Source organism: Phoca vitulina, unplaced genomic scaffold (genome assembly GCF_004348235.1).
Source record: "Phoca vitulina isolate PV1807 unplaced genomic scaffold, GSC_HSeal_1.0 scaffold9, whole genome shotgun sequence".
NCBI lineage: Eukaryota > Metazoa > Chordata > Mammalia > Carnivora > Phocidae > Phoca > Phoca vitulina.
Window position 1 is genome coordinate 39,232,622 of NW_022589712.1, and position 25,421 is coordinate 39,258,042.

General features: G+C 34.7%; 1 protein-coding gene across 2 annotated transcripts in view; it reads left to right on the forward strand.

The window, feature by feature from the left end:
* TRDN (triadin) overlaps positions 1-25,421 on the forward strand; it is a 365,907-nt gene that overhangs the window by 22,272 nt on the left and 318,214 nt on the right. For both annotated transcript variants that reach the window (XR_004299993.1, XM_032407956.1), the window contains exon 2: positions 23,097-23,306. Coding sequence is in view for 1 of the 2 variants with exons in the window: in XM_032407956.1 (XP_032263847.1) it covers positions 23,097-23,306 (210 nt within the window). In the remaining variant the exon portion in view is untranslated. The remainder of the gene's footprint in view (positions 1-23,096; positions 23,307-25,421) is intronic.

Sequence of the window (25,421 nt, forward strand, 5' to 3'; positions counted from 1 at the left end):
CACTTACAAGTCAACTGGGAGAGAATAAAAAGAAAAGTGATTGATTTCCTAATTTTGCCTCATCTGTGTCTTACCAACTTTTTAAAAATCCTCTAATGTAATTAATAATTCAAGGTGTTCATCAACCAGTTACTTTGAAATTGGCAAGACAGAGTTCTTCTTTTTTAAATATACAAGTATGTTCTAAGGATAAAAGTAATATGAATAAGTATAAAGAGGAAAAATATACAATCCCATCACTTTTATCATAATTATATTATGATTTTCTAACTTTCTTTCACATGTTTGATGTAATAGTGTAATATAATTTTACATGAGGTTATGCTTTGAGGAATGCTTTATAATTTGATTTCTTTCATAAAAACTTCTTGAGCACCTTTTTCTTTCAGTAAATATAAATTTTCATCAGCATTTGCATTACTGTATTATAGTTCACTATATTGTTTATTTAGCCACTCCTTTATGATGGATCTTTATATTGCTTCCATTTTTTTTCATTATTATCTACAATACAGAAATGGTCATATTTTTGCTCAGCACGATGAATTCTTTTGTAAAAAATTTTAAAAACAGATTCAAATATATATTTTTTCAAAAATTACATTACATAAATAAAAATATTAGTAAATAATAATATAACTTAATATATAATAAAGATAACATTTCAATTAAGATAAAATAGATTATTTAATGAATAATACCTGGACATGGTCGTACATCTAGAAGAGTATCAATGATTTTGATATTGTATACCATCTCTGTTTATATTGTATACAAGAGTAAATTCCAGATGAATTAAAGATGTAAATATAAAAAATAAAACAAAAAGGTCTTGATTGAAAACCTAGAAAACTATACAAAAAAAGCTAGTGATGAGGAACTTCCTAACTAAAGGTGAAAATCTAGAATCTATACTTTTATAAAAGGTGGACATATTCATATAAATATGTAAATACGTGAGATGATAAATAATACCCATAAACAAAGCAAGGAGGAAAGCAAAAACAAAGAGAAAAATGTACTATAACAAAAGTCTATATTTGGTCAGATGTATATGCATTTATGTAAAATTCATGTTTATATGTGGATGGATTATAAAATCAAACTAAAAGATTTTTTAGATGTGTAATAAAAATAATATAAGTAGTATTGAATTATGTTTGAAATATAAAGCTTATACTTAAATTATTAAAATATTTATTTTTCTACTCCACTAAATTATTTCATTTTGATCATTACAATTTCATTAAATGTCCCCCTTTTTAATTTGCTTGCACTATAAATATATTTAGCAAATTGTTTACTCATGGAAAACTTGGAGATAAACTTCAATTGACCAATGATGATGACCTTTGAAAAGATCTATTTTCCAATACTGAACTTTGGCTGGGCTTTTTCTTTGATAATAAGCCCAATCTACCTATGCCACTGTAAGTGAAAACTGAAAGTTTTACTCAATGACATTAACCATCAAAAATAAAATAGGAGGCTTAAAGCATATTGTGACATAAAAGTTGATTTAAACTATGGTTAAAATTTATAAATACCCATTTCTTTAGAATGGAATCTTTTTGTTTTCTTTATTATTAAATAGTCTTTTTAGAAAATAGTTTGGAATCATATTAATAGTATTATATGCCTAATGTATAATGTCAGTCATTGCATGCTCTTTTCTGAAATGTCAGCTTATTTCTTTCCAGTATGTTTAGAGGAGTTTTGTTTAGCCTTGCAAAGAGTATATATACATTAAATTCTTGTACTACTCTCTCTATATATCTAGCTACTTGGTTTTCAAGAGTCACAATGATGGCATCCTGCTGCTCAAATTAAAATCTGATTTTGTAAACAACTAAATCTTCCTGAGTCTAGTCAACAATGTTAACATAAATCACATCCTCTTATGTATGGGGTGAAATATGTGTATGTGTGTGGTATGTGTCCATGTAAACATTTGGCATATGCATTAATAATAATAAGTTGCTAAAAACTAAGAGGTAATCACTTTGTTCAAGTACATATCAAGCTATTCTAGTGACTAAATGCATCATTTTCCCCAGCAAACCTGCTTTTTTCCCTCAGTATTCTGTCTTGGTGAATGACACCATCAACCAACTTTCTAGAGCTAGAACTTTAATAATCAAATCATTGACCTTCCCCACCCTCTAATCATGACATCATTAATCTTCTTCACCCCCCAACTTAATCATCAAATCATTCAAATCCTGCAGATACTATTTCCTGAATACTTCTGAATTCCGTCCTTTTGTCTCTATTCTTCATGGTATCCCCAGAGTTCGCTTCTTTTTACAGAAACCTGGATTTCTGCACGATTTTCTAATTGAGTTTCTGAGTCTGCCTCAACTTTTGTGCCCTGCTACTTAAATAAACTTTCCAAAATACAAATATGATCAAGATCCTTCTGTGTAAGGTTCAGCTCTGGTTGCCATGTTATTTGTTAGAAAGCCAGACTTCCTCATTTTAACAGACATTGGAGATGTCTTTTCTTCTCTCACCTCTTCTTTCTCCACTTTGCCACAAGTGCCTTTGTCTTCAGTGACATGCTTAGACCTGCAATTTCTTAAATGCAGCCTTCTTTAATCCTCTAAGCTTTTACACGTGCTGTTCTGCTGCCTGGTTTAAAGTGTCCTCCTCACACTAAATTCTCTCAGTGGTCTGTGCATGACATCTTCACACAATTAGCAAACAATGTTGTGGTTATTCTTCCCTTGTCTGTCTTAACACTTGCTAAACTCTTGGCAGGTAGAACCCGATATTGTCTAATTTTTAACCTTCCACACTTGACTGTCATGGAAAATGTTCAATATACCCTTATTGATGAATGAAAAGAGGCCAAATTATAAGCACTCAATGGTCAACTTTATTTCAGCAATCTTCTGAGAACTCATCAATTTACTTCAGATAGATGTTACTTCTTTTGGTTACAATATTAACTCTAGTCTCATTTTCTTTAACAAAATATAGGACAATATCAGTAGGGGTGGATACATTATTGCAATTGATGCATCTAAGAAAAGTAGTATTAGAAGCATTTGAATTGGTAACTTCAGTTCACCCCCACCGGTATTTTTAGAAATGCATGCTTCAAGGTTGAGATTTCTAAAAAGATCCAAATTAAAAAAAAAATGTTGCAAAGTAGATATACAAGGGAGTTTCTAGTTACTATCTCAGCAAAAGGTTCAGGATCTATGGAAGGTGGACAGTGGCAGTAAAAAAACTATAAAGAATCTCAAATCTTTGAATATTATAGAGAGCTTATCTAGGTCCATCTTTTTAATTCTCATAACATAGAAAATGCCTGGAGCAAGTAAGTGCTTAGTAAACATTTGGTGAGTGAATGTATGAATGAATAAGTATGTGAATGTTGGGGGAATAAATGGATAAATAAGTGGATAAGTAAATTGAGCTCTTATTATAATATTAGGGTAAAATAAATCAAATATAGTATCAAAGTAAGATGACTTGGCAAGTCATAAAAGATCTCTATATAGAAAGAAAACAGGTATAAAGAAAGAGAAACTTTAGAAGGAAGAGAAATAACTCTAAACATAATTTATTGTACTAAAATTCCAATAAAAGATAAGATATGGATTGAGTTTGGTTGAAACGACAAAATCAAGTGTTTACATTTTTCCTAATGGCATCTAGATAAGACTAAATCAGGCTGTACATTTCCAGGTTCCAATTGTGTATTTATGATCTTAGTTTAGATTATGTTTACAGTTCATGAAAAACCAAACTTGGACAGAAACACAAGCATGCTTCTTTCTATAATGGCTTTCTAATTTCTTTTGTGCTGGTTATATTTAAAAATCACCATACAGAAAAAAAAAAAGTCAAAATGAATAGTATTATGGTTGTGATTGGATTTCAATAGCCCTATGACCTATCCATTATGTTATAGTAGCCTCTGGAATAACAAATATTTGAATTCTAAATATCTGAAATTTAAATAAGAACTGATGCAGGTTGAATAATAAATCCCAATGCCAAAATTCAATTTTGTATTGCTGCATAATTTTTATAAATCTAAATTTCATACTTATTTTAAATATAATCATTGTCCTTTGGCTAAAGATATAGTATGAAGTCATTGTTGTGGGGGAATAGCATAATGATTAAGGTTTGTCTTTGTGGCCATTTTGAGATCTTATCCTGGGCTGCAGTTGACAGTCCATAGGGCATATGGAAATAACGAGAGTCTTTATTTGAAAGATGCCCTTTCTAAAGTCTACTTCCCTAAGTGCAGGGAAAGGAAAGTTTATGGTAAGTATCATGATCTTCATAGAGTTCAGTTTCTCTATATTGTCAGCATTGTGCATTTCTTTTCTTTCATTCAGCAATAGATTGAGATAAGGTAACTCTTGGCATTGGTTGCATTGGGGAAGGTAATAGGCTCACTTAAATTTAAATCTCCTATTATTCAAACTCATCTTGAAAACAGATTGAAATATGATTTCTTCTCCTTAGAATATAGACATCATAAGAGTAGGGACTATATTTCCAGCTCTCAGACTAGTGTGTGACATAGAGCTACCTCAGTAGATATTTGCCATTATCCTTGATCCTCTAGTCCAGCTGATTGATTTGACTACCTAACAATCTGGATCTAGTTTTGGCACCACTATTTTCCAGTACTTATCACGTAATCTTTCTGAGGATCCGTTTTCTCTTCTCTAAAGTGAGAATGGGGTTAGCTGCCCAGCCTCCTTCAGGAAGATCAGTTGATATGATTTATGTAATTTGGCATCACAAATTGTGAGGTGATACACAAATGTGTGATGTTGTTAGCCCAACAAGGAAACAAACAAAAACTTATTTTGAACTGGTTATTTGTTACCTGCCAACCAGCAGTTCCCCAGTCCAGATAGATCAAGACTGGGCACGTTATAGGTTGTACCCTGCAGAAAGGTGCTTGAAAGCAAGAAAGGGTATAAATCTAGCATGTTCTCTACTCAACAACATGTCTTCATGTCTGGTATAGCAGCTGTGACTGCTTAGAAGAAGGAATATCATCTACTAATAAGCCAAATGAAGCATATGGAGTAGCTGGGGCCTTGACCAAGACCACCGTTCTTTGATTCTTTGCTATTCTCTGATTTAGTGTTGAAGAAATGTAGTCTTTGCCATGATGAAATCTGCTTTTCAAGGTACAGAAAGGGCTGAAAACTTATTCTTAAGTCCTTGTGGCTAGACATGCAACAAGGGTGAATAAAAGGTATCAATGATGGATAGGTTTCTTTAACCCATTTCAAGGTAAAGCATTATGTTGTTCATAAAGAGTTGATCAATTTTGGCCCTAAGATGTCAGGATTGCCAATGACAACATATTTTGTTACCTATAAATTCTGTCTCCATTGTGCGTCCAGGAGAATACAAAACTTTAGTACTAAGATCATTATTAAAAATCTATATGCAAATATTTAATATTTATCATCTCCCATTTGACTATGTTATATTTCAAATAGCCATTCTTGGCCAGCCTTCATACGAACACAAATAAACTGTCAAGTATGTTTGGTTGAGGGAGTGAAGAAAGGAGGAGAAATCAGATAGATGCAGCATACATTAAAAAAAAAGTTTTTTTCATATTTGTAACTTTTCACCTGTGTTCAGTTATTTAACTAAGTACAATATAAATAATAAATTATTTTAGTCTTTTAAAGACTTATAAAGGCTTATAAAAAGAGCCATTGGGTGCCTGGGTGGCTCAGTCGTTAAGCGTCTGCCTTCAGCTCAGGTCATGATCCCAGGGTCCTGGGATCGAGCCCCGCATCGGGCTCCCTGCTTGGCGGGAAGCCTGCTTCTCCCTCTCCCACTCCCCCTGCTTGTGTTCCCTCTCTGGCTGTTCTCTATCAAATAAATAAATAAAATCTTAAAAAAAACGCCATAAATATATATGTAATGCTATTCAGTAGATACAGTTGTGCTGAACTAAGGCAGAATCCTGCTCTTCAGAGTTCAAATTTAGGAAGAAAAAAGGGACAATAGAGTTCCTGTACTTATGAACTCCCAGAGATACTTATAATGACCTGTGATTATGATGGCCATATCTCTTCTTCCTCAGCCCTCTTCCTTCACCACTTAGAAACAGAGTTGTTGAATATTTCTTAACACAAAACTTGAATTTATTTTCCATCCCTATGTGGCTGTCCTTGGACAAGACTTAGGACCCTGAAAAGCTGAGAACAGCTACTACTGCTCCTGTCCCCCCCAAACTTTTTTCCCACCCCTCCTTCATTTTCCCATAGCGAAGCCCCCTGTCTTTCTCCTTAGCCCTCACTCTCAGGATTCTTCACCAGCTGACTCCACTGTTGACTCACTCTGCCCATTGTCTGTTCTTGTCTGATCCTAAATCCCTCCCCTTCACACACCCAACCCAGGAGTCTTCCCAGAAGAGCACACCACTGTTCTTAGCTCCTTTCTCCAGCAGAGCTAGAGACAGTGGCTGAGATTCAGTGATGTTCCACTTGTAGACCCTCTGGGGGCTTGCAGGAAAGAAGCACACCATTTCTTCACATGTTAACAAGGCTTCACACACTGTGATAATCCGGTGATGAAGGGGCACAGGCAAAACGTGCCCTTGGAACACTGCCTGAGACTGATAACACAAAGGGCACAGGAGGGTTCATTCTCTCATGCAGCACCCATGTTTAGAGCATCTACTACATAAAAAACACCATGAGGCATTTATATTCAGGTCACCACGCCAATTCAGTAACGTTTACCTAGAGCCAACCATTGCATTGAGAACCAGATGTATACAACTGAATATAAGAAGCTTCAAGGAGCTTACATTCCAGTGGGAGACTCAGAAAAATAAGCAGGTAATTGCAATATAATATGTTAGGTCTAAGGTAAATGTACAAAGGGGGTGGTCTGCAAGCATCCAAGAGGGACAATTAACTCACCCTGGAGGTTTATATCTAAGGCTGCCTGAAAGAGCTGGGGCTTGAGCTGGCTGGGACTTGTTCCCATCCCTTAGGTAGATAATATACAAACACACACACACACACACACACAAAAGCATGAGCATGTCTACAGTTTTATTTGTTTAACAATTCAGCTGCATAAGATTAAAAAGATTTTGATGGGCATATTGAGACCATAACCAACCTTCATAACATTCTTTAATTAAAATGGGGAAATACATTTGTGTTCCAAATAACTACCTTATGAAAAAATCTTTTGGGACCTAATGCCTGTTTAGAATAAAGAATAGCACCAAACTGCAGAAGAGATTAACAAAAACGGCAATGCTCTGCTTTTTGTAATTGGTGGTTAATATATTAAAAGGTTTTCCTATGAATGAAAATGCATGATTTTACCCATTATGGGTTCTGAACATTAGTTGGAGAAATACATTTCTGAATTGTTTACATTTCTTGGCTTTATTATAATGGTAGTTATGAGTGAGTTGAACATCAGTTGTATACTTTGCAATGTAAAGTCTCTTCAAAGAAATGAACCTTTGAACCTCCAGGGCTTACATTCTCAGTAATATAACTTCAATTATCATATACATGAAAAAGAAGTTCAATCTCAGTACTTCAAAAGTCCATATACAGGCAAAAAGAATGAATGGATAGAGCTGAAGTAATTTTCCCCTAAGAGAGACATTTAAAAAGGCCATATTTAGGGACGCCTGGGTGGCATAGTCGGTTAAGCACCGGACTATTGGTTTTGGCTCAGGTCATATTCTCAGGGTCATGATCTCGGGGTCATCAGATCGAGTCCCATGTGGGGCTCCAAGCTCAATGTGGAGTCTGCTTGAGATTCTTTCTCCCTCTCCCTCTGCCCTTCCCACTCGTGCTCTCTCTCAATCTCTAAAATAAATAAATAAATCCTAAAAAAGGGCCATATTTATTTGGAAGAATCTTTATCACTATTATCAATAATACATTAAGCTGGAGAAAGTTAACAAGAGGGGAAAGGAGTTAATTGTTACTGTGCCTAGCACTGTGCTAAATGCTTTGTTCCTCATGATAACCCAATGAGGTCATTTTAATGATCTCGGTTTCACTGGTGAACGCTAAGGTCCAATAGCTAGAAAAGAGCAAAGCCAGGATTCCAACCCAGCCCTGTCCCATCTTAACCTTACTTTTATATCACTGTGCCATATACACCTCCTCTATGCCTGATTAACATTTAATAAATGCTAGCTTAAATTATTTTTCCCAATTTTAAAACCATTAAATATCTATTTTTAAGTTCCTACTTTGTCAGTTACTCTCCTTAACTCAAAGAGCAGGAATTGGCAAGCTTTTACTGTAAAGGGCCAGATAGTAAATATTTTAGATTTGGTGGGCCATATGATCTCAGTTGCAACTGCTCAACTCTGCTACTAAAGCAGGAAAACATAGAAAATAGACAAACGACAATACATAAATGAATGGGTGTGGTTGTGTTTCAATAAAATGGAGTCCTGAAGATGTAGTAAGGGGCAAGGTGAACAATCAGGTGAAGTTTTTTCAGACCTACGCTGCAGAGCGCTCACATTCACAGAAGAGCGTGTCCCAGGAATCACAGACATTTCGGGTTTGCCCAAGGGTGTAATTGGAAGGGATGAGTGGAGATAACAGGGTCTCAGAGGTGATGGCAGTATTACAGTCTGTTGATTTGTGTCACGTGTGTGAAAGTACGTCTAATGCACCTAGGACTTTTCTATAGGTCACATTCCCTTAATGGCACTTCCTGAGCTCTATGATTTTCCTTGAAGAATTTCACGTGCTTTCATTGTCAACTGGTTTTGGTCACTGCAGGAAGGGAGGGGCCAACCCCTGATTTACATTTGCAGAGACTGACTGGCTTGCAGACAGGTGAAGTGACACCCACGGGGTCCCCTAGTCAGCCCTCCCCCAGCTCCCAGTTTATTGCTCCATCCCTAACCTTTTGCTGTTGACCTGTGGCATATTCTTAATGTCTTTTTAAGATAACCGGATGAGGTTTTTTTCTGATTACTCTCTCCTTTCAGAAGAACCAAAGGCATTTTAAGAGAAGATAAAAAGAATACTTGAAGCTTTTTAATTTCTCATTTTGATTTGCAAATCTATTTATGGAAAAGTCCACTTAGCAGCTACTCAGTCTTTCATCACTATCCATTGCAGGGCAAATTGATTTTGTCCCATTCACTAATAGCTTGCTTTAGGTCACAGAATCTGAGGAGGATGTGACTACAGAAAGTGCCATATGAAAAATAATAAAATATTGTGTCAAAGAAAGCACTACTAGAATAATAAATTTTGGAAAAGACTTTTATTCATAAGATCTGTGAAAAGTACAAATGAACAATGGAATAAATTAATAAGTGATTTCATTAAAATGTTCTGCTTTACATAATTAAGACTTAGATTTTATAGATTAATTTCATGAGGAACAATTTGCTGGAAACCAGGAAATGTTTCTATTTTGCTATCAATGCTTTTCAGTCATACTATGGAATCTATGGGTTCAAACGTTATTGTTATTTTATGGATAAAGAAATGTGGTTCTCACGGACAGGGTAACAACACTGTTTCCATATTATGGAGGCATATTCTGGGCTGGAACCATAATATAGACTTATTTTTGCTTGTTTGTGTTTGTTTTTTGTTTCAGTTTTTAGGCCTTTTTGTTGGAGAATGAGGTCTGATGATTTGACTACTGAGAATTCTTCAGGACTGAGTGATAAATTGAAAAACTTCCTTTTTTTTTTTTTAACACTAAAGATATATCTAGATAATACTAAAAAATATGTCCAAATCTATTTTTTGACATTTCACATTATGGCTTTTGTTTATTAACCCAAAAAAGTTCCCGGTGTTATAAATGTGTGAGGGCAATAGATTTTGCTTAGTAAATTTTCTTAGGATCAATCAATAAATAATATAGCTAAGATTTCATTCTGTCTAATTACATTCATGCATTAGGCATTTCCTAATTATTAGAGCATTTTTTTTCCATTTCTAGGGTAAATGAAGGAAGCATGTATTCTTTGGAGAAATATTTTTATTGTAAATATTTTGACTTAGGAATCATTATTTTTTATGACATGTTATAATTAAATCATATAAAGTCTACAACCTATAATAAAATTTTCTCTGAAAGCATGACATCCGTAAATGTTGAATCCTTTGGCAAAAAGTAAAATATGTGGTCTTTATTTACATTATAGTTTATAGATTAAGGCATAAAGGACAGGATTACTTACTTGGTTAAAAGAATCTAATATTTCAATTTAGTGAAAAAATGAATAATTTGGATAAGTAGCTGTGTTAAATATCTGGCCTAATTGCAGTTATTTTGGGCTTTGATATTCCATCATTTCATTAAAATATGTTGATGGCATTTGCCTCACTAACTTGTGGTGTTTGTGTGTGTATGAGCACATACATATTTTAAAATACAGACATTTATATATACGTGTATTTTTAAAATTTAACATTTCTATAACAGAAGGAAAATAATGGAGCATTATTACCAAGGCCATCACTTGAATAATTTCACAGTTTCAATTTACCTGTGGAATTTGAGAAAGAATTACAAATTTTCTTGACAATTTGATTAATTCGAGGCTTCATTTTATACAAGTCATTAATGGTAATGCCTTAAAATAGATTTAACTTAATCTTTCACAAGATACTTCTGGTGATAATAGAGTGAAGAGACTATGTAGTAGTACTTGTCATGGGTTGAATTGTGCACCTCTCCCCATCATTCTTAAGTTGAGGACCTAACTCCCCAGTACCTCAGAATGTGACCTTACTTGGAGATAGCGTCTTCACAGGTGTAATCAAGCTAAAATTAAGTCAACAGCATGGGCTCCAAGCCAATCTGATTGGTGTCCATATAGAAAGGGGAATATTTTGAGATAGACATACATACAGCGAGAATGCTATATGAATGCCATTTAAAGCCCAGAGGAAGGTTGTGGAGGATTTTTCCCTCCGCATTCTCAAAAGGAACAACACCTTGATTCTAGATTTTTGGCTTCTGGAATCGTGAGGCAAAAATTTCTGTTGTTTAAGTCACCCAATTTGTGGTTCTCTGTTATGACAGCCCTAGCAAACTGATAGTGTTTAACTTCTTGCCAAATGACAAATCAACCATTTACCACATTAAGTTTTGACAAACTTCACTTATATGATCTCCTTCGCTTATTAACCAAATGCTCTTTATGAGTCATTGTGGTTTCTGAAATGACTGCTTTTCCCATGAAATCACAGATATATATATATATATCTCCAGAAAGTCTGGTTTGTGGGACGATTTTTGGTTTCTCTGGAACAGAGATGCTATAGAAGCCTGAAGCAATATAATTATGATCAGTTTTGGGACTAGAATATTAGCCATTATAATTTTCTCCTGAATACTGCCTTAGCAAAACTTATTTATGATCTGATTCTTTTTACGACCTGTAGAGTCTTTTATAGGAACACATTTAATCAGAAGTAAGGTGTGGAAAAGAGTCAGTGCTATTTTTAAAGAACCTCCTCTAATACTGAACCAAAGGGTTTAATATTCAAATTTGGCTATTTAATGCATTTCCCTTTTGTTATAAAATTAAAAAGGAAAAGTGATTTTTTAATTAAAAAAAAAAAGTTTCCTGAACTGTTTTCCATTTCTTTTCTCCTCTTCTAAGGTAGAAAGAGACATTGGATTTCAAACATCTTGTAACGCATAGCTCTAGAGCTATGTTACTCAAGGGAAGGGTGCTTAGTAGTTTCCAAAAGAGCATGCTATTGGGCAACCACAATTTTATAAAGCTTATTTTACGGAATCTGCTATGGCTTGGTGATACTAATCTAATGCAGGGGTAATGCTTGAATAAGCTTAGTCAAATAAAGCTTATAAAAATGCTCACTCCATAGAAATAACTGCTCTGAATGATCTAAATGTCAGAAATACTGGTCTTTCAATAGTAAAATCCTATTCAGATAAGCTATTTGAAATGAGGGGATAGGGGATTTCACCGTCCTCTGTCACACTGATGGTCCCAACACCTGGAATCGACCCTGGACTGACTGAGGAAAGTGGCTGCTCTCGCCCAGTCCGCAGCCCTAATACCAAAGTTGAGTCCACTTGACAGTAAATACCAAGTAGGCTCTTAGAGGACAGGGTCCTAATTTTCCATTTATTTCTTACTCTTTGAGGTGCTGAGGATATAATTTTATCTCTAGAATACTCAATAAAGTGACTGCTCTTCTGCCTTGTGAAACTGAAACTGAAATGTTGAGGGTGTGAAGGAGTTAGAAAAAATTCAATTAGTTATCATTTTGTTTTTATCTTTGCTTTTTAAAATTGTTTTGTTTCAGAACTGTAATTGGCCAGAGACAAAGCCTTTTTTATGAGTTGTCAATGAGTGGCATCTTCCAGACATAAAATTTAAGATCAATATTAAGTCTATTTGGATAAACAATTCAGCAGATAAAATATTAGGGACTAAGCAACATGAACTCTTTGAAAATTTCAGTAATGAGTAGACTTCGGAAAACTGGTTCTCTTTAACTCCCCTGTTTCAGTTTCCTTTCATATCAAAGAGGATGAGAATACTTGCTCCATTCTATAGATGTGTGCAGCTTTATCAGCTGTTTCAAAAACTCCATGAACTCCTTAAAAGAAAGATTTGTATAAAGTATTATTTGTGTTTACCTAATTGCTTGTATTTTTAAAATATGAGCATGGATACCTTAATGTTCTTTTCAGAAATGCATAAAGGAGCTTCAAGCTCATTTAGAAGTCCTTTGAAAGGCACAGGAAGCTGCTTTTTTCCTATAGATTAAATGATTTTAAACAACACAGCAAATCTTATCTCTCTCTACATTTTTTGCCTGCATTTTCTTCATGTGATAGGGTATTTTCTTCATGAGATATGTGGACTCAATCCAGAAAGATGAAGGCTCTGGCTATACAATTCTGATCTGTTCTAAACTTTTCAAATGGCTTAGTGATGATGTGGGTTCAAGTTAAACAAAATATAATAATATCCTAGTACAGTGGTGCTCAATTCTAAGTATATGTCTTCTCTCATCAAAATTATTAAATATTTTGCTTTATTGACAATTTTAGAAATTCTATGGATCTGTTTTCAGTGAAATTATGGCAATAGCATTAAATCTGGAGTAACTATAGAAAGTGTCGATTTATATTACTCATAATTAAAGTTGTAAAAAAATAAGGATACTTCCTTGCAACTTTTATTTCAAAAGCCCCTGGGGTACTCAATAAAATTAGTGGTTATATACTCTATTATTGGTTATATTAATATTAAATTGGCTATATGAATGGTTATATACTCTAAAATATCTTTATTAATTTACATGTACACATGACAAAGATGAAATTATTAAATTATTACTGCTTTTCCAACAAATGGATGGAAATTTCCTTATAAATAGAAAACATAGGTTTAGTATTATTTATATTTAAATATATCAAAAAACAAGCCAGGTTGAGTCATGAAACAATTACCTAAAAACTCACCCAGAGAAGTAAACTTGAAAGAAATTTAGATCTTAGTTCTTACATTTTCTTAAATTTCCTGAATGTAACTGATGGGAATGTGAGAAACCCATTATTTTATGAGTATAGTTTCAAGAAGAAGCTTTACATGAAGTCATTATTATTACTGAATACATTTATGTGAAAAGAGTATGAATACCTCGTGTGCCTTTTTTGGGGTGCGGGGACGGGGGAGACTGTCACACTTTCTTAATGAAAATAAAGTAGAAGCTATTGTGACACTGCAATGGTGGGATTATGACTCTATGTTGGGTAAAAGCAGCAGGAGATGATTAATTCTTAAGGAATAGTTGATTTCCATGAAAATGTCTTTAAGAAAAAGGAAGTAAAAAACACACATTAGAATCAACAAATCATGAAAAGCTAATGATTTTGAAGCACTGAGTTTAGTATTTTTTTCTGAATTGAAATAGCATGTCATTACTCAAGCCTTTTCTATTTCAGTGAGTTTGTGATTCAGTGACAATGGGGCAATTTAGTAGGAGGAATGCTGGGGCTAGGTAAAGCATTTCAATTATGCATATTTGGCCCAGGAAGAAAATGAGTCAACCCAAACATAAAATGCTAGAAAATTAATTTCTCAAAGGAACTTGAATATAGTTTATGGATCTTAAGTCTGTCCTGTTCAAATTATATTCACTAAGAACCAGAGTCTAACTTCTATTTACCTGAAACCAAATTCACAAAATTTGGGAGACTTTCTGTAGATTCCATCCCCAAACTTCAAACTTATAAAATCAGAGAGACCCTAAGATGGCTTCGCTTCCTGCATGAGACTTCCTGCATTCATGAAGTGAAGATGGATTATTTTCATTAATAAGTCTGATGGAACCTGTCAAAATCATTGTTATAAAAAAGTGATTTCATGGGTCTTGTTGATTAATTTCCATCCCTAAACTACCTCACAATATGTAGTACCCTCTGACATTTTGATTTGGGCCACTTAGGCATGTATGGGTAGTAAGGGACCATGGCCATGATTTCCATTATTTTAACATGAAAGTTAGAGCTCTATTAAAATAGCTATGCTTATTAAGCTTAAAATATATTAATATTCATTTGAGCAATTTTTAAAAGATTTTATTTATTTATTTGTCAGAAAGAGAGAGAGACAGAGAGAGAGAACAAGCAGGGGGAGTGGCAGGCAGAAAGAGAAGCAGGCTCCCCGCTGAGCATGGACCCCAATGTGGGACTCGATCCCAGGACCCTGGGATCATGACCTGAGCCGAAGGCAGATACTTAACTGACTGAGCCCCAAAGGTGCCCCAATTTGAGCAATTTTTAAATAATCAAATAGAAATATGCACGTGATGGACTGAATCATGTCACTCCCAAATTTACATGTTGAAGCTCTAACCCCCAACATGATGGTATTTGGAGACAGGGCCTTTGGAAGGTAATTAGGTTCAGATGAGGTCATGAAGGTGGAGCCCTAATGATGGGATTAATTCCCTTATAATCGGAGGTGGTAGAGAGCTTGCTTGTTCTCTCTCTGCTATGAGAGGACACAGCGAGAAGGCAGCCATCTCCAAGTCAGGAAGAGAGTCCTCACCAGAATCTGACTATGCTGGCACTGTCTTCCAGAGTTTCTTCCCTCCAAACTGTGAGAAAAAAAAAAATTTCTCTTAAGACATCCAGTCTGTGGTATTTTGTTATGGGAGACCCCACTGACTAAGAAGATGCATCATCATGCATTTGTAAGTTGACCATCAGCACTTTTATTCATCTGTACATTTACTGTGCCTGATCTGGTTGTAGAAATCTCTCCCAGATATTGCACCTTTTGGAGACAACAACCCTAATAACATTGTAGATGCTAGTGCTAATTGCCTAATTAGAAAAAAGGTGTCTGCTTAATTATTGACATTATTTAGTAAATATATGCTTTTTTCAGTCAAAGAAATGCACATCTTTTTCTCTAACCCACTAGTCTCTCCTTATCTGTTGGAGCCTGAATTATTTTGACCAGTTAAATTTCCTACTTATGAGATGCACAGATATGCTTTTACTTCTTTCAGTAAAGTATCTCTTATTTGAACATTTGCATCTCTCATGAAAATATATTTTACTTTTTATTTAACATATTTCTCTGGTTAGAAGTCACTATATATTGCAAAGCCTTCTATATGCAGAAATATTGTGGTTTTTTAATATGGTACTTTTTAAAATCTGATTCCCTTTAGCTAAACTTATGAAGTTTTTCACATTTATTGTTTATTCAGACCTCACCGTCTAAAAAGTGCTCAAGTACTACATGCTACTAAAAGATAGATGACTTACTCTCATCCTAGAGCCTTGCTGAGCAACAAAAAAAGAGTATACAAAAGTCGAGATAATTTTATGTCATTGTATTTATCAAAAACTTATATCACAAGTAAAAACAATAGTGTTTATTTCAAAAGAACACAGAAATATCACTAAGGAGTTGAAATTCTTAAAAGAGAAGTTGGATTTTAAGAGTGGAGGGTTTTTTTTTGGGTTTTCTTAAATAGAAAAAAAGGAATTCCTCAGAAATCCTTGCCCACTTTGGATTGGTAAAACACAATGCATTTTACCTGTAATGTGTTAGGAGTTCAACATATTTTGTTTCAAAAAAAATGAATTCTAGTTATGTACTCACCATTGCTCTTCATCTCTAAATTCAGTTTACTACTTATAGAAAAAGTAGAAACTGCTAAGTTGAAAATGAAAAGTTCAAAAGGTAGGGGAAGACTGAGCTTACCAGAGTTAATACAGGAAAAGACAGTTTGTCAACTTTAGCAGAAATAGAGTGTCATTCAAGAGCTCCACAAAAAATGTGGAGGATTCTGATTGCCCATCCCTTTACAGTCATGGGCAAGAGGGTGTTCTGAACGGTCAGGCTTGTTTTAAAGAACCAGTCCTGTGGCTGGGAGTTAGATGAGGGTTCACTTTCTAGTTCCACTACTAGAAAAAGAAATTCTTCTGCTGGAAGAGTATGGGGAGTGGGTTGGTAGGAAGGATTGTTAGTTAATGTAAAAAGTAAGTATATATTGGCCACCTCTGCAGGTAGATTAGGCTGCTAAATTATCCTCTGAAATATCATTACAATGATCAAATCTCAAAAATCTCGGAGAAAAGGTGGCAATTTAGGGCTTTCATTGAAACTGGCAGGACATCTGTTTCTGGTGTGAGACAAAGCTATTTTTACCTTGGAAGAGAGTGAATAGTTTTTTTTTTTTTTTTTAAGTGCCTAGAATCTGAAGTTTTCTAAAAATTAGGGGTATTTATTATGGTTTATCAACTACATATATACATAAATATATAAAACATATATATTTCATTACAGCACCTAGGATTATTTTGACAAAGTCTGTTTTTGTGAATTGTCATGGTTTATCTTGCCTTTCAAAATCTTTTTCATTCGATTTATATATACTTGTAGAAAAGCATAATTTTATCGTCACCAATGTCTATATTTGTGATACATAGATATTCTGCAGACAAAGGACTGATAAAAGATGGATTTTTCATTTTTCAACTTTATTTGCCAAAAGATATTCTTAGCAAAGTTTCTCCAAAATTCTTACTTACATGTGTTTTCTGGAGCACTTAAATATAGTAAAGGTCATTCTTACTTGTAATTGGGAATTACATTCTTTTTTTTTTTTTTTTTAATTTTTTTTTAAGATTTTATTTATTTGCGAGAGAGACAATGAGAGACAGAGAGCATGAGAGGGAGGAGGGTCAGAGGGAGAAGCAGACTCCCTGCTGAGCAGGGACCCTGATGTGGGACTCGATCCCGGGACTCCAGGATCATGACCTGAGCCGAAGGCAGTCGCTTAACCAACTGAGCCACCCAGGCGCCCGGGAATTACATTCTTAATATAATTTTGGAATAATACATATTTTTATAATGCCATTGATAGTATAGTCTTCTTCTCTGTCCTTTGTTCTCAAATTTTCGATGGAAAAATACAGCATTGAAGTACTCCACAAACCACGTCACATAGTAGAATGCAAAATTCGGAATTAATGCTTTTATGTAATGAGAATGTAATATTTTATTTATACCATTCTAGAATATAGGTGTCTTTCCTGAGCGTCCTGGAAGAGATTGCATTGTCAGTTTCCCCTAGGAATAATAATAGGCAAGTGTACTTGGCAGTTTGATCTGATTAATAAGGCATGATGAGGTTAAGTGACTTCTTTTAGGAGGCTTGTGATTTAGTCTTCAATGCCTAACCTGACTGTGAAGCTGGGTCTTTGGGATCACTCATAAGCAGCCCCTAATCTTACTTTATGGGGCAGAGTCACATGGTCTTTCAGCCAGATCCCCACTTCTTTTGAAGCTGATTCTAGCTTTCTGGCAATCAAAATAATTTTTATGAAATCAGAAGGAATGGAACTAAAAAGTAGGCATGGAAAATACTGCCACATATCCTAGCTGCTCTGAGATGCCAACTTTCCAAGAGCATTGCCCATGTCGAATTTCTCAGTAATATTTACCTCTCATTTTTTCCACCATATCAATAACTAGCTCTTGTCATCTTCAAAGTACTTCTCAAACATTAAATAATCTCAGATTACGCACTCTGTTCTTCACATTTATCTTGACCAGTTGTCAGAGAAGGCAATTTATTTCCCCTCAATTTTATTCCTCTTGGCTCTGTGTGGTTTCTGTAGTAAATTTGAATGGAAAATGAAAGGTACAATTTAGTGTATTTCCATAATGAAGGAAACACATAATTTTCCATAAACAGCATAACCTTCAGATTATTTTCAAATTGCTTATAGTTTTACCTTCTGAGTTGGATACCCAGAATTTATTTTCAACATTTTTGAGTCTTGATTAATTTTTAAGTGGGAATTTTGAGGATGTGAAGACAAAAACACATAGGAAAAAATTTTAAAAATAAAAAAATCATTTAGTGTTAACATTTTCATCCATTTAAAATATTGTGCCATAATTGTTTTGGCAGTATTATAAGGTGAAATAAAATTTGGGATTCATAATAATATCAGTTCTTTTAAATATGGAAGGTCTCATTTTAACACTGAACTTGCATTGCTTTCTGAATTTATATGGTTTCTCATTTTTCTGATCAAAAAAGAAAAAAATGTATAGAAGTTCTTGTCCCTTTAAAAATTTTTTGTTTTTTAAAAATGTGACCAGGAAAAAAGAAAATGTGATCAGGATTCAACTAATTTGTATCAAATCCCAGTAAATGTGTTCTTTTGGTTTCAAGATACCAAGCAGGTATGTATGATATTGTCTACAGAAATACTCTCTCAAACCCAGTTCACTGAAGTGAATCTGAAGTGCAAAAGCAATTCTTCCGGTGTTCTCCATCTAGCCGTAGTAGGAAGTCTTTCAGAAGTTAAAAAACTGGAGATTAGCAACATATCAACTTTCAGGTGGCCTCTCCTAAACACTTGTAATTCACTTACTCTCCAGCAAATCATTATTCCAAAGGTTTGATTCACTTGTAGCCCCACTTGGATCTTAAATTGCACTTCGAAGCACTCCTATCCTTCATCCATTTTCAGAACTGCCATTAGAAGTGATGGGAATTTGGCACAAAAATCAATGAAAGGATATGATATGATTTCGTTCTAATTTTTCCTTCTTTGAGATCCATCTCAAGTACAGTCTGTGAAATCTGTTTTTTAAAGGTATTTTTCCATCTTGCTATCATTTCAACTAAATTGAGTTCATGACCTTGGGATATGTATTCACATAGCTTTTCAGAAAAGAAAGGAGATTTGTTGTTGCTGTTGTTAATTTCTACCGAAAATTATTTCAAAATCTTAATTAATTCATTTTCCCACTGATCCCCTCATCAGCTTTTTAATCTCTCAAAAATATGGGGCTAAATTACTATTGTCACCTAAAAATGGTTGTATTAGTTATGTTTGGTTATTATTAATACCCACTAATATATATACTTGAATGTATTTGATTTTCTTTTTCCTAGTCAGTGATAGGATTTTATGGCACTTATCTTATTTTTATCAAGAGAAGGATAGTACTACTTATTGGTAAAGAAACAAATTTAAAAAGTAGCACTTTATTAACTAAAGTACTTAATTTTGCATGCAATATTTTCATTTCTTCCCCCAATAACTAAAAATTTTCATATGAACTGGATTCAAATTCTAAGCACCCTGTGTACACAGCTGTGAGAAGTTTCAAAATTTGTCTGTCTAGTTTAACAAAACCGTTGACACTGTAAACATTTGTATTGTAACAAAATAACTTTATTTGTTATAGATCATCTCTCTTGATTTGTTAATGGGGCAAAACATTCTCCATTAATATGAATAAATTACAGTATGTGTCCTTCTTGTCTATCACAAGAAGTAAATTAGTTGATTAAGAAAGACATTGAAGGAGTCATAACATCCCATTTTGACTCCCTGAAAATATCTTAGCCTAACATACACGCTTATTAAATTTAAAAAAATGCCTGCATTTATTGAAGAATTAGTTTTTCAACTTCCATCTTTGTTTTTGAGGTTAATCTTGCCCTTCTGGCCTTTCTTTACCATTTTGGTAATGATTGTACTAGCTGCGGAGGGGGCAGTAAAAGTAACGATGATGGTGATGTTGATAATAACGAAGATATAGTTTAGTAGCTGTTTTATTGCCATTTATTGAATAATTCGATGTAGCAGGAAATTTGCCAAGCAATTTCTCAACCATCATAAACCTGTAAGTCAAGTCTAACTAACCTCATTCCTCAGGTATAGAAGTTTTTCACTCAGAGGTGAGGAGCAGTAGTGACCTTCTAGCCAGGAAGTTAATCTCCATCTCTCTCTCTCCTGTCTATAAAACCTGTGGCAGACCTGTTTTGCTTTACTGTTTCCATGAAAAATCTAGACCTAACTGAAAGGAAAAATTGTACAACGTAGAGAAAGAGGTTGAAAGATTGAAAGGAACACTTTAATTCCACTCTGAGGCCTTCAAGGTGTACAAACAATTCCCTTCAGTTTGAAAATACTAAAACCTTTCAGCTATTATTTAGCACATTCTAAAAGTAACTACAAGTAATCTTTCCAGTTAGGTGAAATTTATTTTGTGCGAAGTGTCAAAGGAGTATGAAAATTTGGAGTTTGTTTTTTTAGTTTGAAAATGTAATTGAAAATGGTTAATTGTTGGGGTGCCTGGGTGGCTCAGTCGGTTAAACATCAGACTCTTGATTTTGGCTCAGGTCATGATCTCAGGGCTGTGAAATCGAGCCCCATCCGGCTCTGCACTGGGCGTGGAACCTGCTTAAGATTCTCTCTCTCCCTCTCCCATTGTCCCTGAACCTCCCCTCAAAAAAAAAAAAAAAAGAAGAAGAAAAAAGAAAATAGTTAATTGTGCATATTAGAAGATGATTAATAAAATTTCCTTTTTTGATATGCAATTCTTAAATTATTATCGATAATGTGGCCCATATTTAAAATATATGAAATATGTTGTTAAGCTGTGATTCTGGCAAAAATATTGGAATATTTTTAGAATAGTTCAATTTGGAAAAATAGAGTTTTTTTTTTCTCTTTAGTATTCAATATATACATATCTGTGTAATTTGGGATTGAAAATGCTATGAGAGTCACTTGAATATTCTGCTTGGTTTTGAATTGCTCTTAAATGTAACATGATACAGTTGTTTCAGATGATTTCTAAGTTACCCCTGGAGTTAACTTTCTAGGAGTCCAGGATTGTCAATATAATTAGATATGCCTATTCTCCATTGAGAGGAGCTTGCTAGTCATACAAAGGCAGCAACTTTGCAGAAATAAAATGAAAGAGTTGCAAAATTTTTAAGCGGTTGCTCTGTATATAAAAACACCTCAAAAAGAAAGAGGCAGGGGCGCCTGGGCGGCATAGTCAGTTAAGCATCCGAGTCTTGGTTTCAGCTCAGGTGGTAATCTCAGGGTCGTGAGATCGAGCCCTGTGTCAGGCTCCACACTCAGTGTGGAGTCTGCGTAAGTTTCTCTCTCCTTCTCCCTCTGCCCCTCCCTCACCCTGGCTTGCACCCTCTCTCTCTCTCAAATAAGTAAAATAAATTTAAAAAAAAAAAAAAAGAAAGAGGTAAACAGTTGAGGGGAAAAATTTCAACTTAAGATCAGATAAAATTTTCCTATCATATGTGTGTGTTTGTGTATATACATACATTAATACACTCTTGAGTGTATATGCAATGAGTATAAATGTGTAAATATGTATAAATACATATACATGCATACACATAGATATTTATATATTCATATACATATGTAAAAATATATACATACATATGATTGGGCACATGTATATGTGTATACAGTTTTTTAAACCACCAAATGGAGGTGGTTTATAGAAAAGCAAACAAAAAATTTCACAAGATAAAATATGTAAAGGGAAAATAAGTATACAAAAAGCTCATCTCTAGTAATCAAAGAATTACAAATGAAGCAGAATTTTCTTCCTACGTGATTGCAAATAGTTTGACCATGGGTAACACCCAGTATTGTCAAGGATAAGAAAACAGAGACTCCTGGCATGTAAAAATTTCAAAAAATACTAATTTTCAAATACATATACATACTCTCATAAGATGTAAAAGTGATGCTATTTGTCCCAGAAGTTCTATATTTAGGAAAGTCTCCTAACATAAAAATTATTAATGTGCTGAGAAAAATTCTGCCATGTCCCAAGGTAGAAAGCTTTTTGACTAAATTATGCGTAGCCATGAAGTGACATGCCATGCAGCCACTTACGTGGTATTTTATGGAACACATCCGGCAAGAGAACATGTTTATAATATATTGCCTAGTACCAAACATAACAGAAAGAGTGATGATGACTTCAAAAACAAATAAAACATATTTATATATTTATATGTATGTACAAAAAAGTAGGTATAAGTAGAACAACATGTGAAAAGTTGTTTCTGGGTCATGAGATTATAAGTGATTATTTATTTTGCTATTTTTTAATACTTTTTTGAATTTTCTCCCATAAACATGTAGACCTTTGAAAGCAGGAATAAAAAGTTTACTGGATATAATAAGATTTTCCAACATCTTTCCACAGAAGATCTTCTGTGCCCCTTCTCAAATAAAAATGAATGGGGTCAATAGAAGGGTCAATTGTACAGTTAAACCATGATATCAACAAAGGATTTCATCCATTTGAACTACTTTATCATTGATTTTGTTTCTCCCCCAGAGGAAACATTTTTGCTTGCATTCAGAACTGACATATGAACCCAAATAAAGGAAAAAGGTGTTAAAAAACAATTTGACCAAAAACCCATTGCCTTTGATGGTAGTGGATGTAGGAGGTGGTAAGGAAGAAGTAAAAAATGATTGAAGGTGATGACAAAGTTTGTGGCTTCCATGGTATTATTTACAGCGCTTAGGAGAGGAGGAATGCTAATCACTAGGGCATGTGGATTTCAGAGTCGAGGGTAAATACTGGGGTAGTGGGCAGAAAGTGTGGCCCTGCCGCTAAAGAGGTGTGCTCTACTATAGAAAATGGTACAAACAACTTAAATATACTTATATAATCTGTGTGGGGTTTTTTGGTCATCAACATTTGACAGGAAGTTCCAAATTGTAATTCTTCTTTCTGAATGTTGGATTAGGAAATGCATCGACTACCACAACTGTGATTGACAGCAAAAATGGATCGGTGCCCAAATCCCCTGGAAAAGTGCTGAAGAGGACAGTCACAGAGGACATAGTGACAACGTTCAGCTCCCCAGCAGCCTGGCTTCTAGTCATTGCTCTGATAATCACATGGTCAGCTGTTGCTGTTGTTATGTTTGACCTAGTGGATTACAAAAACTTTTCAGGTAAGATCCATGAAACGTGGGTATTGGATGAAAAGAAGCAATGTTCTTCCCTCCCGTCTTCGTTTCTTTTCATCTCACCTTCATGTGAGAAATAAAGCGCCCCACAAACTGCCTACATTTCAGTGAAGTCTGGTTTCCTTCTTCCCCATTTCCTTCTACTCTTCTTTGCCTGTTGTAGTCAGTGATTTCAAATGAAATGTAGTTCCATATTTGTAATGCCGAACACAAGCTGAATGTTGTTTCATGAAGATAATGATTAAAAAGTTTTTCATTTGGAGATTTGGTTTGGGAACAGAGACTTTATCAATTTAAAACCAAACCAAACCAAATAAAAAACTTTTGGACAAGTGGGAAGTTGTGTAAAGCATTTTTAAGTCCCTCTACCATCTGGCTCCAAGCTTCCTTTCCAGACATTCTCTTTGCTCCTCCCATCAAAACATCCTATTTTGAGTTCCTGAAAATAAAGAGTGTGAAAAGGATTTTCCCAGAATTACTTGTAATGAGATACTACATCTTGAGTGGCCATGTGTTCTTACGGGTTTGGAGTAAAACAGGAATAATGCAAGTGAGGAAAGACAGATTTTCATTATGGCCCTATTCAATCTTTGAGTATACTGTTTATCTCTTTGTTCAAGGTATTTTAACACTTTTAAAATTATATTTGTCTATATCCACATCTGACATGCTCTATTGACTGTGAGTTCCTTAAGGGAAGGATTCAGTCAGGTGTATAATAAATATTAAATAAATAGATGAATAAATTTATGTTTTTTACCACAAGAAAAACCATTTCATTAAGCTCTTAATGTGCTCCTACATATTTGCACCATTCACCCCCACCCCCACTTCCCATTTTCTTTCTCCAATGGGAGTGGAATCAGTAGGAACCAGAAACTATAAAGACTATAAATTGCCTTCTGTACAGTCATGGATCCTCTACTTCTTCTTTTTTTTTTTTAAAGATTTTATTTATTTATTTGACAGAGAAAGACACAGTGAGAGAGGGAACACAAGTAGGGGGAGTGGGAGAGGGAGAAGCAGGTTTTCCGCAGAGTGGGGAGCCCGATGCGGGGCTCGATCCCAGGACCCTGGGATCATGACCTGAGCCTAAGGCAGACACCTAACGACTGAGCCACCCAGGAGCCCCTCCTCTACTTCTTATTATGGTATTATACTCATTCAGCAATTATTTATCAAAAACCTACTATATGTGCCAAGCAATGGCTACACTGAAAGAAATATAAGTATAAATATTGCGCAGTCATAGAACTGGATCATTTGGGTTTATTGACATGGCGGTGAGATTGAGAAGATTCTTCCTGCAGTACCACTGGTAGCTGTGCTAAAGTGAGCATTATCTAACAGGTAGAGGTAAGTCCCATGATGTCGATGAAAGAAAAACACTATCCAGAACTGTGAACCTCTTCTCTAAATAAGTAATACTTTGTGTATACTGTGTAATGGAGGCTTTTTAAAAATTTTTTTTATTGTTATGTTGATCACCATACATTACATCATTAGTTTTAGATGTAGTGTTCCATGATTCATTGTTCGTGCATAACACCCGGTGCTCCATGCAGAACGTGCCCTCTTTAATACCCATCACCAGGCTAACCCATCCTCCCACCCCCTCCCCTCTAGAACCCTCAGTTTGTTTCTCAGAGTCCATAGTCTCTCATGGTTTGTCTCCCCCTCCGATTTCCCCCTCTTCATTCTTCCCCTCCTGCTATCTTCTTCTTTTTTTTTTTCTTAACATATATTGCATTATTTGTTTCAGAGCTACAGATCTGAGATTCAACAGTCTTGCACAATTCACAGCATTTACCAGAGCACATACCCTCCCCAATGTCTATCACCCAGTCACCCCATCCCTCCCACCCCACCCCCCACTCCAGCAACCCCTCAGTTTGTTTCCTGAGATTAAGAATTCCTCATATCAGTGAGGTCATATGATACATGTCTTTCTCTGTTTGACTTATTTCGCTCAGCATTATACCCTCCAGTTCCATCCACATTGTTGCAAATGGCAAGATCTCATTCTTTTTGATGGCTGCATAATATTCCATTTTATATATATATATATATATATATATATATATATATATATATATATAT